Here is a 15017-nt window from a genome sequence, read left to right as displayed (position 1 = left end):
TTCTGATCCTAAAGAAAAACAGTAGAGGCTGACACACCAGTTAAGAGTGATTTATTTTTTAGCATGTTAAAGGAATCTTATTTTCAGTAAGTTTGTTACAATTCTGGTTGCTTTTTTTCAGTAGAACAACTGCTACCTCAACCCCCTTTTGATGTTGCTGGATCCTCACAGACATCTTGAAGTGTCCACATGTCATACAGACACTGGGCAGGATATTATCTTGTCCTCTAACATCACACTGATGATCAGAAACACAAAGTAAAGAGCAAACATGGTGAGCCCCAGTAATTTGTTCATTTTCCATTTACAGACAGCAATAGAGAGAATCACAAAGAGGAGCATGAGGAAAAGGAGAACAATTGCACAAAACAAACCATTGCTGCTGACTGCCACAGGGCTGAGGCCATTGAAGATTGAAAAAAGGAACCAGGGAACGGGTAGGCTGCAAGGAAGGGAAAAGTAATTGAAATAAATGTTTTAAGGCAGTTCATTATCTGCATCATAACTAAGCAATTTTTCCAAACTGTTACGGGGGGAAAAAAAGCATTATTGTATTCAATATAGCTCAGCATAAATCTAAACTGGATTTTTTCCTGTCAAAACTACGTTTGGATAATGCTTGCACTATCATAATGCAATCCAAGAGCAAAATGGTTTGAAAATAATACCTAAGAATTAAGTGCCTTGGTGAGCTATAATAAAGAAATGTCCTGATAGTTGAGGATGGGAGATCCAGGCACTGATACTGACCTTCCCCAGGAGCTGAATGTCTCTGAGTGACAGATAAGGCTCCTGTATAGCTTGGACATTAGCCAAAGATGTCTTGCATTTTTGTGTTGAAAAATTGATAATTTGATTGTTGATTGGTGATTTTGTGAATTGGGTGAAGATGGTGGGCTGAGTTATAACAGTTTGTCTTTCCTGGCTGGGTTTGCATTTGGGCTGGGTTTCTTCAAAAGGAACTGGTTGCTTTGCTGCCCTTCACTTAACTACAGCTAAAATGAAATTAACTGAGGCATGTTGGTTTCAAACCAGGTAAGTTTGTGTTTCAGAAGAAATGTAGCTCTTAGCATGGCCCTGGTACTCACCCAACAGTGATGTCAAAGATGTTGCTGCCCACAGAGCTGGACACAGCCATGTCCCCCAAGCCCTTCCGGGCCACGATGACACTGGTGATGAGGTCAGGGATGGATGTGCCTGCTGCCAGTATGGTTAACCCCATAATTTCCTCTGATATCCCAATTGTTTCACCAACCTAATCAACACAACGTTGGGTAGGGCTGTTAGCAGTGGAACATGGAGTGTAATTGCTCTGTGCAGTGTTAGGGTTTGTGCCATATTTGAGTTAAAGTATTCCAAGGCCTAAAAACGTGGCAGCATTTTCCTGCTTTATAGGATTAATAAGTTCCATTTCACTGCGTCTGTTGATTCTGGATTTGCTCTGTAGTGTAGGAAATCTGAGCACATTGATGCCAGCACTGAGCCAAGATCAAGTCAGCTACAGCACAATTTTCCAGTCCTCCTCTTCTGGATGTTGTCTACCTTTGCAAATTTTACATCAGCTGTGCAAGATCTAAGAGCCTTTGGAGATGACAGTCCTTGGATTTACAGCATGATCAGATCTACTGTGCATGTGCAATATATCACTCAATACAGATTGGGGGGCTGTTCCTACAAGATGGAAGTATTATTTCCTAGAATACCAGGTGAACATTAAGATGGGGGAGAGAAGAACATTTAGCAGCTTCCAGAATCAGAACCTATATTTTCCTAGAATTTTAATTAGGTAATGGGTAATTATGTTCTGCACAGAAATATTCATTAATGAAAAGTCAGAATTAAGATAAATCTTGATGGTGCTTTTCCTTTCACTGATGCACAAACTCCCTTGGAAGCTCTCAGAAATGAATGAATCTTTGTCAAATCAAAAAAAAAAGAAAATCAAAAATTCCCTTTTGGGTTCTAACAAAACAAAGCTTCTACTGTTGTGATGGATGAGTGCAGCAGTAATTCATCAGATAAAATGCCACAGTAACACCGTCCCCTCTCTCCATCTACTTCTTCTGAAATGGGGATTTGCAGAAAGAACAAAACCTCTCACCTGGTGAGCCCACCACACCATGAGATAAGAGAATGCAGCAATCCAGAGGATGGATCCAAAAAATGTGATGACAAAGAATTTTTTTGATTCCTGTTGATATCAAGTTTGAAGAGAAAAAAGTTTCAGGGAAGCTAATAGTCCCCATTGAAAACCATTCACCTGAAACACTTCACTGCAACTGATTGCTTTAACTTGGACCCTGGTCTCTGTTTGCTGGTTTTCAGCTTGATTAGGTGACCTGTAGTTGCTAGAATTTGTGGTTTATTAAATTAAGTCTCTGGAATGACATTACACTGCAGCTGGGGCTCCTGTCCCACTCCCTGCAGCAGTAACAACCTTCAACTACGCAAAGACTCCAGACATGGAACAATGGACCCAGGGACTCTGGCCCAGAGGAAATCTATAGGTCAGTTAATGACTCCAGGAGCAGAAGGAAGGTGGATTCTTACCGAGTTTCTGACATCAGGCAGAGTGCTCCAGAGAGGAAAGACAATGGGAAAGAGGAAAAGGTAAATTGCTTGTTTTGTCCTCGATTCTGGCCATTCCAGAGATAAGGGCTCATCATTTTCATCATCCTCTGTGCTGTCACCATCACTGTCCTCCTGGCTCTCAGAGCTGCTGTCGTCTGAGGTGTCACTGCTTGACAGGGGGGGCTGTACCTCAGAATAAAAAAAATCAAAAAGCCAATATATTTTCACACTAACAAGGAAGCTGCAGTTACTCACTGTGGCCTCACCTGAGCAGAGCTCACATTTGTAACCTGCTGAGGGCAGCCACAGCTCTTGTGGGACAGGACCCAGGCACACCCCAACCCAGCACCTGTGTATTGTGAACTAATGGGCATCCATTAACTAGAACCACCTTTTAGAAACAAATATTTCATGTCTTTGAAAAAAACTTTTTTTCATTGGAACTGCCAAATAACATCACCCAAAAGGGATTTGGGGAGCAAAACAGAACAGTCTGCTGGTGAGCACAGGACAGGCAGGTGCTCTTATTTCCCCTTACCCTGGAGTACCCTCAGAAGAGTCACTTGAGGGGTCAATACTATCCAGTATCACTTGGTGTCATAATTTGGACCCAATTTGTGTTTGTAAGCCAAAGTGTTTCAGCCAGCATCTTAGATTACTACACACAGAGCCTATTTATAGATGCCAGTGACATGGGCTGGGTCCTGTCCCAACAGCTCTGGAGAGGGAAGAAGGAAAGTACATGTGAAGGTCAGCCTGGGTGGGCACTTAGTGCCTGTGCTCCTGATTTGGGTACCTGTCCATCCTGTGGCACATCTGCCTTCTGTGTGTCCTTGCTGGGCTCAGAGTCACTGGCAGGAGTTACCTGGACGCTGCTTGGTGCTTTCTTTCCCTCTTCTGCAAAAGCAATAAGAAGGAATGCTGGTTTCAGTCATCCTGGATGGGTGGCCACCATATCAGGGCATCCATCACCTTCCCTGTGACCAGCAGGGGCTCTGAACTCCCTACCACAGGGGTGGCATTTCAGGTTAGGTACCCTCAGATTGCTTTGGTTTGTTGTGTGTCCTCCCTGACTGCTGTGATTGTGTTTGGTAAATCTGAGCAGAATTTGGCCCACCTGGAGCAGAATGAGACCTTGGTGCTTCTCTGACCTTCCATGCAGAACTGCTGTAAGGGGCAGGGAAATGCTAATTACCTCATCTACAGCTGATGGGCATTTCTTGGTTTCTTTCTGGATTCTGAAGATTGTATTAAAGCCATCCTTAAAACCCAGAAAGGATGTAAAGCTCTGCTTCTCAGGTTTCCCCCCCAGCTCCCCCCTCCCTCTGTAGAGCACAGCATTCTCCAGGGACCTGATACTCTTCAAGGCTTCTGAGAAATGACCAGGATGTGCTGCCAGACTTTAATCCCTGATCGTTTGGTGGGTATTCAAAGGCAAATAGGAAAGTGCTGACACATACAAGGAAATTACTGCAATGTCCTGCTGTTCCTGCAGTCACCTGCATAGCCAAGAGGAACACGGAAACCTCTGTGGGAACAGCAGAAATATGGATAACATGGAGCAGGGATGAGGGAGTGAAGTCAGTGTGGTATTTATAGCACACACCAAGAGTTTACTTGGGTTTTAAACAGTGTTTTTCTCAAGTTTGGGCTCATTCACCTCTGTGAGGTGCTCAGGTGCCTGGGTTGTGTGGAGCTGGGACCTTGCACACCAAAGTTTCTTGGTGTTCAAAATCTTCAGCCTTGCTGGCAGCACAAATCTGTGTTGTAGCACAGGTCAGCTCTGGCTCCAAGGCAGCCTTTGTGTCAGGAGTGACTGACAGAGGGCAGATCTAGGTCAAATGTTAGATTTAGAAATGCTTCCCTGTGAGGGTGGTGAGGCCCCAGCACAGGTTGCCCAGAGAAGGTGTTCCAGAGATGGCTGCTCCATCCCTGGAAGTGTCCGAGGCCGGGTTGGGTAGGGCTTGGAGCACCCTGGGATGGTGGAAGGTGTGCCTGCCCATGGCAGGGGGTGGGATGGGATGGTCTCTAAGGTTCCTTCCAACCCAAACCATTATATGATTCTGTGATTCTATTAAAGGAAGGGTGCACAGGTCCTTGGAATTGATACAGACACAATGTAGATTATTCCTTCTGCAGGAACCCTCTGTGCCCTTCTGCAAGCATGTGAAGGTACTTTCTTTTAACAAACACCTAATTTGTAGGGTCTGCCAAAGACCAGCAGCACCCAAGTGCTGTCTGCAGTGCCCTGATTTCCCCCTTGCACTGTTCCATGGCCATTTCCAGTCCATCCTTGCAGCTCTCCCTGCCCTGCCTCACTAACAGCACCTCTGGGGATAGCTGCTCCTGCCTGCGTGCATCGATCGATTCCTGCATTGTTACAGCAGCCATCTGTGCCCAGAAACAGCACAAAATTTGTGTTCCACCCCCGAGTTTCCTTGCCTGCCCTTGGGCTTTACGTGCTGGGAAGGTGAGGGCTTGCAGTGCAAAACAAGGTAAACAGTGCTGGCTCTTCCTGCACTCACCTGGCTGGGAGCCTTGTCCTTGCAGGGTCTCGGCCTTGGCCTTGGCCAAGTTGCTCAGGGTGTCAACCCTGTCTTTAAATTTCGCTGTGGGTGAGAAGGACACGATCATCAGGGGCTGTCACTGCAAACCCCCCCTGGACCTGCCTCCCCCAACACACACATGCTCTTGCCCCCTTCCTCCTGCAGGTGCTGCAGCAGCGCTGCCCCAGGAGTTGTTCTAGCTGTGACCTCAGGTTTTGCCTGCTGCTAGTTGGTCATAGCTGTTGTATTTTACTGCTTGGTGCTACAGCAATTACACCAGCAATTCGACATAGAACTATTTAAAGAGAATCTAGAGTGATGCTTAAAGTTTTAGTTTTTATATTTTCCAAATTCTCTACTGCATTGGTACCTAACTCTGAACTTCATATACAGTGTTATCAAGTTCTCCTCACAGTTCAGTCAGATAAAACAATCCTTTTCCAGCCCCAGAACCAAGGACACCATTGCAGCTTCAGGCCCAAAAAGTACAAACAGCAGCAAATTGAAGTGAGCAGTCTGGGAGGATGGGACTGCATAACCTGGAGCTGGAATTGGATAATTACCCCAATATGGAAATGGACCAAAACTTAGACAAGTGTGAAAATGTGTGACCTGCTGTCCATCTTGGGTGTAGCCTCTGCCAGCTCTTGTACTGCACAAGGTGTACCCTTTGAAAGCCTTTTAATAAATCCCTACTTTATTCCTTTAGCACTGCTAGCCTCTCTTCTAGCTAACCTCTCAAGGCATCAAGAGGAATGAGAAATCCTTTTCAGGTCAGTAACACAAAGGATATCTATACTTTATAGGAAGAAAATGTAGAAAGAACAGAGGGGGAGTTTCAGTGCAATGTCATCATATTCACAATGGACTATTGATTTTTTTTTCTAGGCTAGATTATGAGCAAACTAAAAATGCCACCTTCCTCCTGCCACGTGGCTGTTGAAGAGGCTTTAGGGTGCTGCTTACAGCCTGGGGACCTGATGGGAATGGAAAATAAACACCTTCTATGTTCCAGTTCCCTGAAAATGATCGATTTTTCTAAGTATACACAAGTGTCTCCTGCTGGAGCTGTTCTAAATTCCTGGTATCCAGGTTCAGCATGGTTCAGGCTGTCTGAGAGATGTTCTTCACCAGCACAGGTCAGGTGCTCAATTTCTGGGACTGCTGAGAGCTTTGTCCACTGTGAACCAAGCTCTGCCTTACTCAGCTGAGCTGCTTTTTTACTGGTTTACAGTGAACTGTGGAACTGTGTGTCTCTATAGTTGTTTTTTACTCAAATATCTTACTGCTGACTCTCAGTGAAAGTGAGCAAGAATGGGCTCAAAGAAAAGCCTCATTTTGCTCTAATCTATGTCCTCTGTTGAGCTGCACACCCAATGACTGAGGGTCACTGGGTTTGCACATGGGCAGTAGCCACAAGAATTAGCCAATGCTGTGTTTGGCTTGCGTGCAGGGCTGTAAAATAATTTTCTCTGAAAGTTTTATCACACTGATTTAATCTACTGTGTTGTTGACTGTGCACCCAGAAGGTGCAGTTGTTGTACTGCCTCAAGGGCAGGGCCCTGATGTTTTATTAATCACTGTGACACTGAGGTAATAGAAATAGCATGTCCAGCCATGTGGGCAGAACTATTGTTCTGAGCTGAACCTTGTAAAAATCAGTAAATTCTGCTGTATGTCCAATAATTGGGCCCAGCCCATACAGGAAGACCTCAGGGGACAAGTCCTACTCTGGTGAAATTCCTGCTACTGTCTGACAGAAACATCTTTCACCAGCTGAGATTTTCACTGAGCACTGGAATGGTTGGACTGAGATGAAATCATCATGGGAGTACCAGAACGGTTTGGGTAGGAAGGGACTTTAAAGGCCATCCAGTCCTACCCCTCTGCCCTGGGCAGGGACACCTTCCACTATCCCAGGTTGCTCCAAGCCCCATCTATCCTGGCCTTGGTCACTTCCAGGGATCCAAGGGCAGTCACAGCTTCTCTAGGCATCCTGTTCCTCACCACCCTTGCAGATAAGAATTCCTAATCTAAATGATAATTTCTTCTCCTTTGAAAGGCTGGCTGGGACTAAGAGCCTGACTCTTCCATGCTCCTTGTCAATACCGAAGGTCACTGGAGGGGATGTGAAATGTTGGCTTCCTTCCCCCTGTGCTCGTGCACAAGCACATCCCTCAATGCAGGGATGACCTTTTGCTCCCAGTCTCCTCTAAGCACTGGTAGTGCATCCCTCTGTTTGGCTTTTCCCTGAAGCTGCTGCAGAAGCTCCTGTCAGCAGGGTCAGGGCGGTCAGGCTCAGCCTGAGATTATGGAAATTCAAGCTCTGGCTCGCTGCCCTCAGCCAGGCCCCAGGCTGGGAGCCGGGTGGAGCCCGGGAGCATCTCTGTCAGGATAAACAGATTAGGCCCAGGCCACTGGCCAGTCCTCATGAGATCAGCCTCGTTTAAAAGGGTGGTAATTCCTCTGACACACAATTCCTGCAGGAGGGACTGAGATTGGAGGCAGACCTGGCTCTAAGCTGGCCAGATCTGCAGGTCAGCATGGGGAAGGAGGATGTCCATGGGCTCAGTCCGAGCTGTGCTGGATCAGCTGTGCAGGGCAGTGTCCCTCTCTGTCCCCTGGGGCATTCTCTACTGGAAACTCAGTCCCCAGGGCTGAGAGCCCATCACACAGGACTTGTCTGTGTCCAGTGGCCCTGAGATGCTCTACAGGAGAATTCTTGTCCTTTGAACTGATAGCATCCAAGATGGACTTCAAGTGGCAGCTGAGCTTCTACCTTGAATTTGGCTCTTACATTTAATTCACTCTTTGGGTCTAATATTCACTCTAACAGGACTGACAACACAATCAGCAGGAAGGATTTTTTCTTCAGTTTGGCATGAACCTAAGGATTTGGAGATTCTGCTATATAAAAGTGGAAGTATAAAAAAAAACTTGTGATTCCTTTTTCCCCTCTGGATCTGGAATGCTAATGAAGCAAGGAGAAGCTGTAGCTGCCTTCAGCCTTCTCCAGCCTGCAACAGTGCCCACTGCTCTGGTCTAATTTCCAAAATCATTACCTTGTTAACTGGGGCATAGTGAGGGCAGGCAGCTCTGACAACCTCTCTGCTGGAGCCTTTTGCTTCATTCAAAAAGAAATGTAGGCTTCTGCTTTGTTCCCTGTGTGACTAGAGTTTAAAGAGTCTGGTGGTAAGGCTAGAGGTTCAGAAATGAGAGAGTTCCTGAGCATTTCCAAAATCCTCATTGCCTTTACTTCCCCAACAGTTCCCTCTGGTGTCTAATGGGATGATCTGGAAAAGATCTCAGGCTCTTCTTCTACTCATTTTCACAGGAAGTGGGGAAAAGGACAAAAGAACAAACTTGCTAAAAATTCCTAATTTTAAAAAAAGGCACATTGAAGGTAAAAAGTTCTATCAAAAATATAGTTCAGAATGCATAGTTCATGTAAATATTAGAACTTCTAAAGTAAACCTAGACTCTCTGAGACAAAGATTTAAGTAATGATACCTTCCTAACACAAAAAGAAATAACCCCACTCTCTGAACTCAATCCACTCTTCAGAAGAGAAATAATTTTGTTTCACACAAGGGATGTTGCAGTTTTGTGCTTCACACTTCTGCATTTCCAAGACCTCTGCCTCTGAAATTTGGGGTTGGAGGCCCAATGCTGGCAGCTTTTCTATGTTTTGGGCCTTGCTGCCCTGAAACCACTTCTGTGCTGCCCAAATGAAAAGCAAGGGCAGCCGAAAGAAGGAAACCCCACAGAATCCTGATTGCAGCAGGTTCAGTGAGGAACTGCTGAGCAACTGTTGGCAACCTTTTCCTTCTGTTGAGTGTTCATTTCCACAGCCTGTAAGTGCTGATGCTACAGGCCTTGGCAAGAAGGAATAAGGGCCCTTGAGGAAAGATATATTGCTTTGGGATCATCTTTTATGTGGCAGCCTAATTACAGAAATGTGCCTGGTACAGAGAGGGCTGCACACACAGCAAAGGGAGGGACAGTGTTGGTGATCCATGGGAAGCAGGCACAGCTGTCCCCAGGGTCCCACAGGGCTGCAGGGCTGTTAACACAGGACTAGGAACTATTAACCTATCAGAAGACAAGTCCTCATATGCCTTGGCAGGTTCAAATCCTTTTCCAGATCCTTCCTTGGGATGTCATTCTATCTCTTTAGCCAAGCTCCTCAAGCACTTAGGTTTCTCAGTCTATGCATAAATTCCTTTTCTCCAAACTCTCTTTTCTTTAGGTAGGAAGTTATCAGATTAAGGAGTTTCTCCTACAAGACACACAGGATTTGACACATTGGCTCCTTAATTTTTGAGTGCTGAGCTGTTGTAATATCAGAAATTTTATTGATATATTTTGTAAGGCGGTGTCTCGTTTCTCACAGCCTTGAGTGGAGCAGGCACGCACCAGGGGCAGAGGTTTTGCCATTAACTCAGTGGCGTTATTGAAGTAAAGGCTCTGGTTTATAAAACCCTTCTGGAGAGGCTGTTGCAGCCCATCCCCGCACGGCCCCTGCGGTATCAGACGCAGATACACACGGTCACACTCCCATCTAGTGGCTGCCGCACACACACGGGAACTCACATCCTGCCGGGCCGCGGGCCCAGGTTGGATATCAGGAAAAACTTCTGCACCCGAAGGGTTCTCAAGCCCTAGCAGAGGGAGTCACCATGCCCGGAGGGATTTAAAGGATGTGTAGATGGGGTACTGGAGGACATGCAGCCTTGGCAGTGCTGGGGGAACAGTCGGACTTGATGATCTTAAAGGTCTTTTTCAACCTAAATGATTCTGTGATTCTATGTAAGGAGTAGGGAAGTTCTCTTTGACAGAAAATCCAAACTGGTCCCCCCATCCAGTTTATTCACAAGGCCTGGGAGCAGCAGCCTCTTCAGCAAGGACAGTGGAAAGTTCCCAGCAGCCTGTTCTGGGCTGAACTGGCTGGGGCTGTCCTTGGCCTTGGCTGCCAACCTCAGCCCCCCACAGCTCTCCTGCTGAGGGGTCCCAGAGTTTCACCAGGGCACCAACCTGGATCAGAAAGCCAAACTTGTGGTGACCTTGGGTGGGCAAATACTGCACAGACATTTAAAGGTGTAGGAAGGATGAGAAGGTGCTGGGAGGTCTCTAGGTGGCAGCAGCCCCTCAATTTTGGCACTTTGTGATGCTCAATGCAATGGGACATCCTCTTGGAAGGTTTTGGGTCTATCCTGGTGCTGTTGATATAACCTTTTGGAGGCACAGGAGGCAAGGAACAAACCCTGATGAGTCTGGCTTTTGTTAGGGTACTGTTGATAACACATTGGGTGCCTTCACTGGAATGCCCACACATTGCAGACACTGGTCTGCCTTGCTGTCCTCCTCCAGCCTCCTTGTTCTCTCGATCGGTTTGTGCAGTTGGGATTCTGATCTGGAGAGTCCTCTTTGTAACCTCTGTGAGGGACACAAGAGGTGTTGATCTGCTTAGCTTCAATCTCTCTTTGAATGAGCAGCAGATAATCTCTTTAGAACAAGTAGGGCAGTGAAGGGGTGGGGCATGTTCTGGGCTAAGAAAGAAAGTCTTAAAGATGTTTTTTATTAATGTGCTTCACTCCTTCTTTGAAAATAAACCTTCACAGTGTGATTGGATTAAAGTTAATATAAAGCAACACATTAAAAGGCGGTGTACAAACACCCTGGTCTGTCTGGAGATGAGACTTCTCTGCACCCTGGGCAGTTTAAAAGAGGTCTTGGACCTGAGCTGGTCATTCCCTGGCCCTGGGGAGCCGCCCATTGCCTGCACAGGGCTGTGGGCACACTTTGGCATGGCAGTGATGATTGGTGGGCTTTCAGAATCACACAGAATTGGCTTCACCATCATGATTAGAATCTCAGCTGGGATTTTAACCACTGTCAAAAAGAGAATTCCTCAAGGGTTTTAACATCTTTTTGTGCTGCTCTTTCAGGGCTGGAATGAGGTCTGAGCTAAGAAGAGGAAGATGGGATGTGCTATGGGACAGGGGGAGCCTGTAACTCACATTAACTGCCACTGCAGTCAGAGAGACAGCAGAGACGGGGGATGTCACCACTCCCAGGGACCCCAGCAGCAGCAGCTGCCACCACAGCAGTAACCAGTTGGGCACAGGAAAAGTAGACATGGCAGGACCAAAACATGAGGTGTTTGTCCTTGCCAACCATGCGATCAGAAGGGGCCCATCCCACTGTCACAGAGCTCCCCGCACCTGACACCATCTGTGATACTCAGCTGCACCCCAAGGGTGAGTTGCTGACCCCAAAATACTGATTGTATTCCCAGTGAAACCACTCAGGGCTGTGAACCCAAGACCCTCTGGTGTGGAGCATCCACTCACCTTCTGCCAGGGGGTCCAGGGTGTGGATCATGAGCTGGACGATGGTGCCGCGCATCTGAGAATTGTGCAGGGAGGCCGAGCTGCTGCCCCGCTGCAGGGCTGGCCCAGGCTGTGGGAAGGCACAGAACCACTCAGTTCCAGCTTCTTTGTCCTCTACATCAGACAAGGCCTCTCCAGGCCATGGGGCAACAATTCAACAGCAGCAGAGGAATCAGTGTTCAGTGTTTGCTATGGGAAAGTACAGACCCCTCCAGCCGCTGCTATGACAGCCCAGGAAGAAATTTGGCCATGAAACCAGGTAAGAAGAGTCACTGTCTGAATTTCTATATGACTGTTTTACAGCAGAGAATCAGCAGCACTCTTCTAGTTAAATTAACCTGGGAAGCCTGAGCTGTCCCTTAAATTTTTAAAAATTCCTTAAAGGACAGGAGTCAGCCAAGTGTCCCCTTAAGCAAACTGTGGCCATTGTGCCTGATATGATACAGGCTTTGGTCCAAGTTTCTTGACACAGGAGCTGACACTTTTATTTATGACCTGACATGGGGAGAGATTCAAAATACCATGACTTCAGATCCCTGTAAAGTTGCTTAGACCTACCTGCAGCTTCCTCACATCTGGTGGCTTCGTTGTTCCATCATCTACAACTGCCCTGCTTGTCTGCAAGCAATGAAGAACAGAAATGACCAATCACCTCTGCTGCTTCAGGATCTAATGATCCTTCAGGCTGCTGCCTGTGGGGAAGTGGCACAGCTAACACAAATGTCCATGGATGCTACTGAAAGAGCTGAAGCCATGAGCCTCTTTAAATCCATTGGCTTCTGAGAAAAACAGGATTCTATCTAAAGCCTCCTAGCAAGGATGCAGGCACCTGGGGGCAGACTCACAACTGATTCCTGTAGCTACAGACAGACCCAGACTTCATCCCCAAACATGTGTATCCTTACTCATTTTCCAGCAGAGAGAAGGTTCAAAGACAGATTTTTTTACAGTGATTAGCATTACTTTCCATCATTTAAAATTTCTGTGAATAATTTTTCCCAAGGGATAGGTTCAGCAGCTCTCTATCATGCTACTAAACATTAGTGAGAGCTCTCTGTAAACTTCAAGTGCAGGACTGGAGTCAGTCTGTGATGCTTGGTGATGTCCACAGTGATGTGTGTGTCACTGCAGTTTCTTGCACGTGTATCCCACTGGAATGTAACCCAGGAGATTTCAGGACTCCCAGCTGTGAGCACTGGCTGAACAACAAACCAGGAGTAGGAAAGAGAAGGAGTTTCTCAATTCTGCACCACTTCAGTTATCCTCACTCTTCTTATCTGCTTCCTTCCTTTCCTTAAATGATGTGGAGTGCCAGGATCAGAAGGCAAAGCATTCTTGAGGACCAGGGACACATCTGACTAGCAGAGCATGCAGTGCCAGGGGACAGTTTGAAATCTGCTGGCAGGGAACTAGGTTTGGGCACTTGAATCTGTTGCCAAATGCTGCCCAGGAGAGCAGGCAGTGGTGGCTAAAGCTGCCAGATGCCTTTCTGTGCTGCTGATCAGGTAAGGAGTGATACCACCAGCATCCCAGCAAGACATCTGGCTTCAGAGAGGGAAAAGAGAATTTCCTCCAACATCTCTCAGTTGCAAGAGTCTGGGACAGAAGGCTTCTCTCCCCTGTTTATCAGAATTGTCCAATCTTATTCCCAGACCAAGAATGTGTTCCAAGTGTTCTTTCTGAAACTTCCTTTGAACAACCAAGTAAGTAAAATCCCACACATCTTTGAAAGCATCTAAGAGACATTTAGTAATTGCACAGGTAGGACTCCCTTCTGGTGAGGCTCTCTAATTTCTTAGAATCTCTCTAGTTTGCATTTCCCCCATTTTAAAACCATAATTTTTGACTAGTACCTGTATTCTGAGGTTCAAATATGTGCTTTTTGAAGGGGATGCAGTTTTTCTTTGTGGTTTACACTAAAAGTTATTTCCAACTTGCCCTCTGAACTCTAAGGACACCAACCTTCTCCATATGCTCTGCTGATGCTGCCTGCACAGCATTTAGCTTCTTTTTCAGCTCCTGCTTCACCCATTGCTCCAGGAACACGTTATGTTTCATGGTGAACACGTATGTGGCATAGGCAGTCAGTAAAAGGAGGCTTTCCCACCAATCAATGACACTGTCTAGGAAAAACAGGATGAGCATCAGTAAGTCTACAATGTAGAATGTGATGTCTCTAAATAAGGGCCACCATGTCAGGTGGAGTATCTGCCTCGAGAAGAGGGCACAGGTGCCAATGACAAAGAGGATATTAAACACTGCTGAGCCCACAATGGTACCGATGCCGACATTGCTGTGTGAGATGAAGACACCTATGAGGGACGTGAAGAGTTCTGGTGCTGATCCACCTGCTGCCATGAAGGTGGCTCCAGCCACATCTTCAGAGATCTGCAACTTCTCAGTGATCACTCCCAAAGCAGGGACAAAATACTCATCACACACTATGGCCAAGGCCACAAATACATACATCATGCCAAAGATGTGAAGTACAACCCACCCTTGTCTGCGTTCTTCCACACTGAACAGGTCCTGGGGATATTCTCCTTTGGACTCATAGGGTGGTTTTTCATCTGGGGAGCTTTCACTGGCATTTTCTTGCTGTGGTGTTGTGCCCACTGACGTGGTGATGGGCACGGCTGGCTCAGGATCCACATAGATGCAGTGCCTTATTTTAGGTGCTGTGCCATTGCCTCTTACAGCAGTCTTGTTGCTGGGGAGGTCCCTGGAGGTCACTTTATCAGGGTCCGTGGGTTGGGGGGCTCTGTGTGATGCCGGAAGGGCAGAGGGGCTGAACTGGAGCTGGTAGAAAGAGAGGACCAACACTATGGCAAGCAAGAAAAGGATTCGGTTCCTCCGTAGCCGCCTCCTCCGTGGTAAATGCATTTCCTAAAGGTTCCAAACTCAGAGCCGTGTCCAGAAGCCACTGAAGACTTCACTTGGTCAGCAGTTTGCTGATCTGGAGCATCAGGACTGGAACTGCACAGCACAATTTCTAGCTGATCTGGAGCATCAGGAGTGGAACTGCACGGCACAAAATGAGGAATCCTGCAAAAGAAAATCTGGTGTGAAAAACAAAGTACTGAAACTTTCCACCATTTGGGCAGCAACACTTCACTAACAGCTTGTCTATTTTTCTATAAAAAGAAATGGACTTAAATGCATAGAGAGATCTAGACCCAGGTTTCAGCCTATTTTTTTAATATGACTGTAGGCTATGCTGATTAATAATGAAAGGTTGGCTTAAGAGAGTGGAGTTGGCTGAGGCAGTCTAATCCAAGCTGAATTCTGGTTCCACCAAATGTCCATATCCAGGCATTGTTAAGGACTGCATTGACCAGAGTCCAGTTGTTTTTCTGTAATATTATCAATTGGGTCAGTGTGGTGCAGGAGGAGTGGATACGGCTTCTGTCAAGGAAACAACTTTAGGTTGCTAAAAATGATGCTCTGAAGACAAGACCTGGCTGTTCAAACCTCTCTCCTAAACCAGTTCTTCACCAAAATAACCTCA

General features: G+C 46.6%; 1 protein-coding gene across 1 annotated transcript; it reads right to left on the bottom strand.

The window, feature by feature from the left end:
* Positions 1-192: 192 nt before the first annotated feature.
* Positions 193-14392, bottom strand: SLC24A1 (solute carrier family 24 member 1). Its single transcript, XM_059858702.1, has 9 exons — positions 13472-14392; positions 12068-12127; positions 11471-11579; positions 5073-5180; positions 3368-3453; positions 2551-2754; positions 2102-2191; positions 1089-1255; positions 193-442 (listed from the first exon to the last, which is right to left on the bottom strand). Exons 1-9 carry the CDS (start codon positions 14390-14392, stop codon positions 193-195), a joined length of 1995 nt encoding a protein of 664 aa, XP_059714685.1.
* Positions 14393-15017: the final 625 nt, after the last annotated feature.

The sequence above is a fragment of the Haemorhous mexicanus genome, chromosome 13 (assembly GCF_027477595.1).
Source record: "Haemorhous mexicanus isolate bHaeMex1 chromosome 13, bHaeMex1.pri, whole genome shotgun sequence".
NCBI classification, from domain to species: Eukaryota; Metazoa; Chordata; class Aves; order Passeriformes; family Fringillidae; genus Haemorhous; species Haemorhous mexicanus.
The sequence above is the reverse complement of the archived record's forward strand: the minus strand, read 5'-3'. Positions and strand labels throughout refer to the sequence as shown.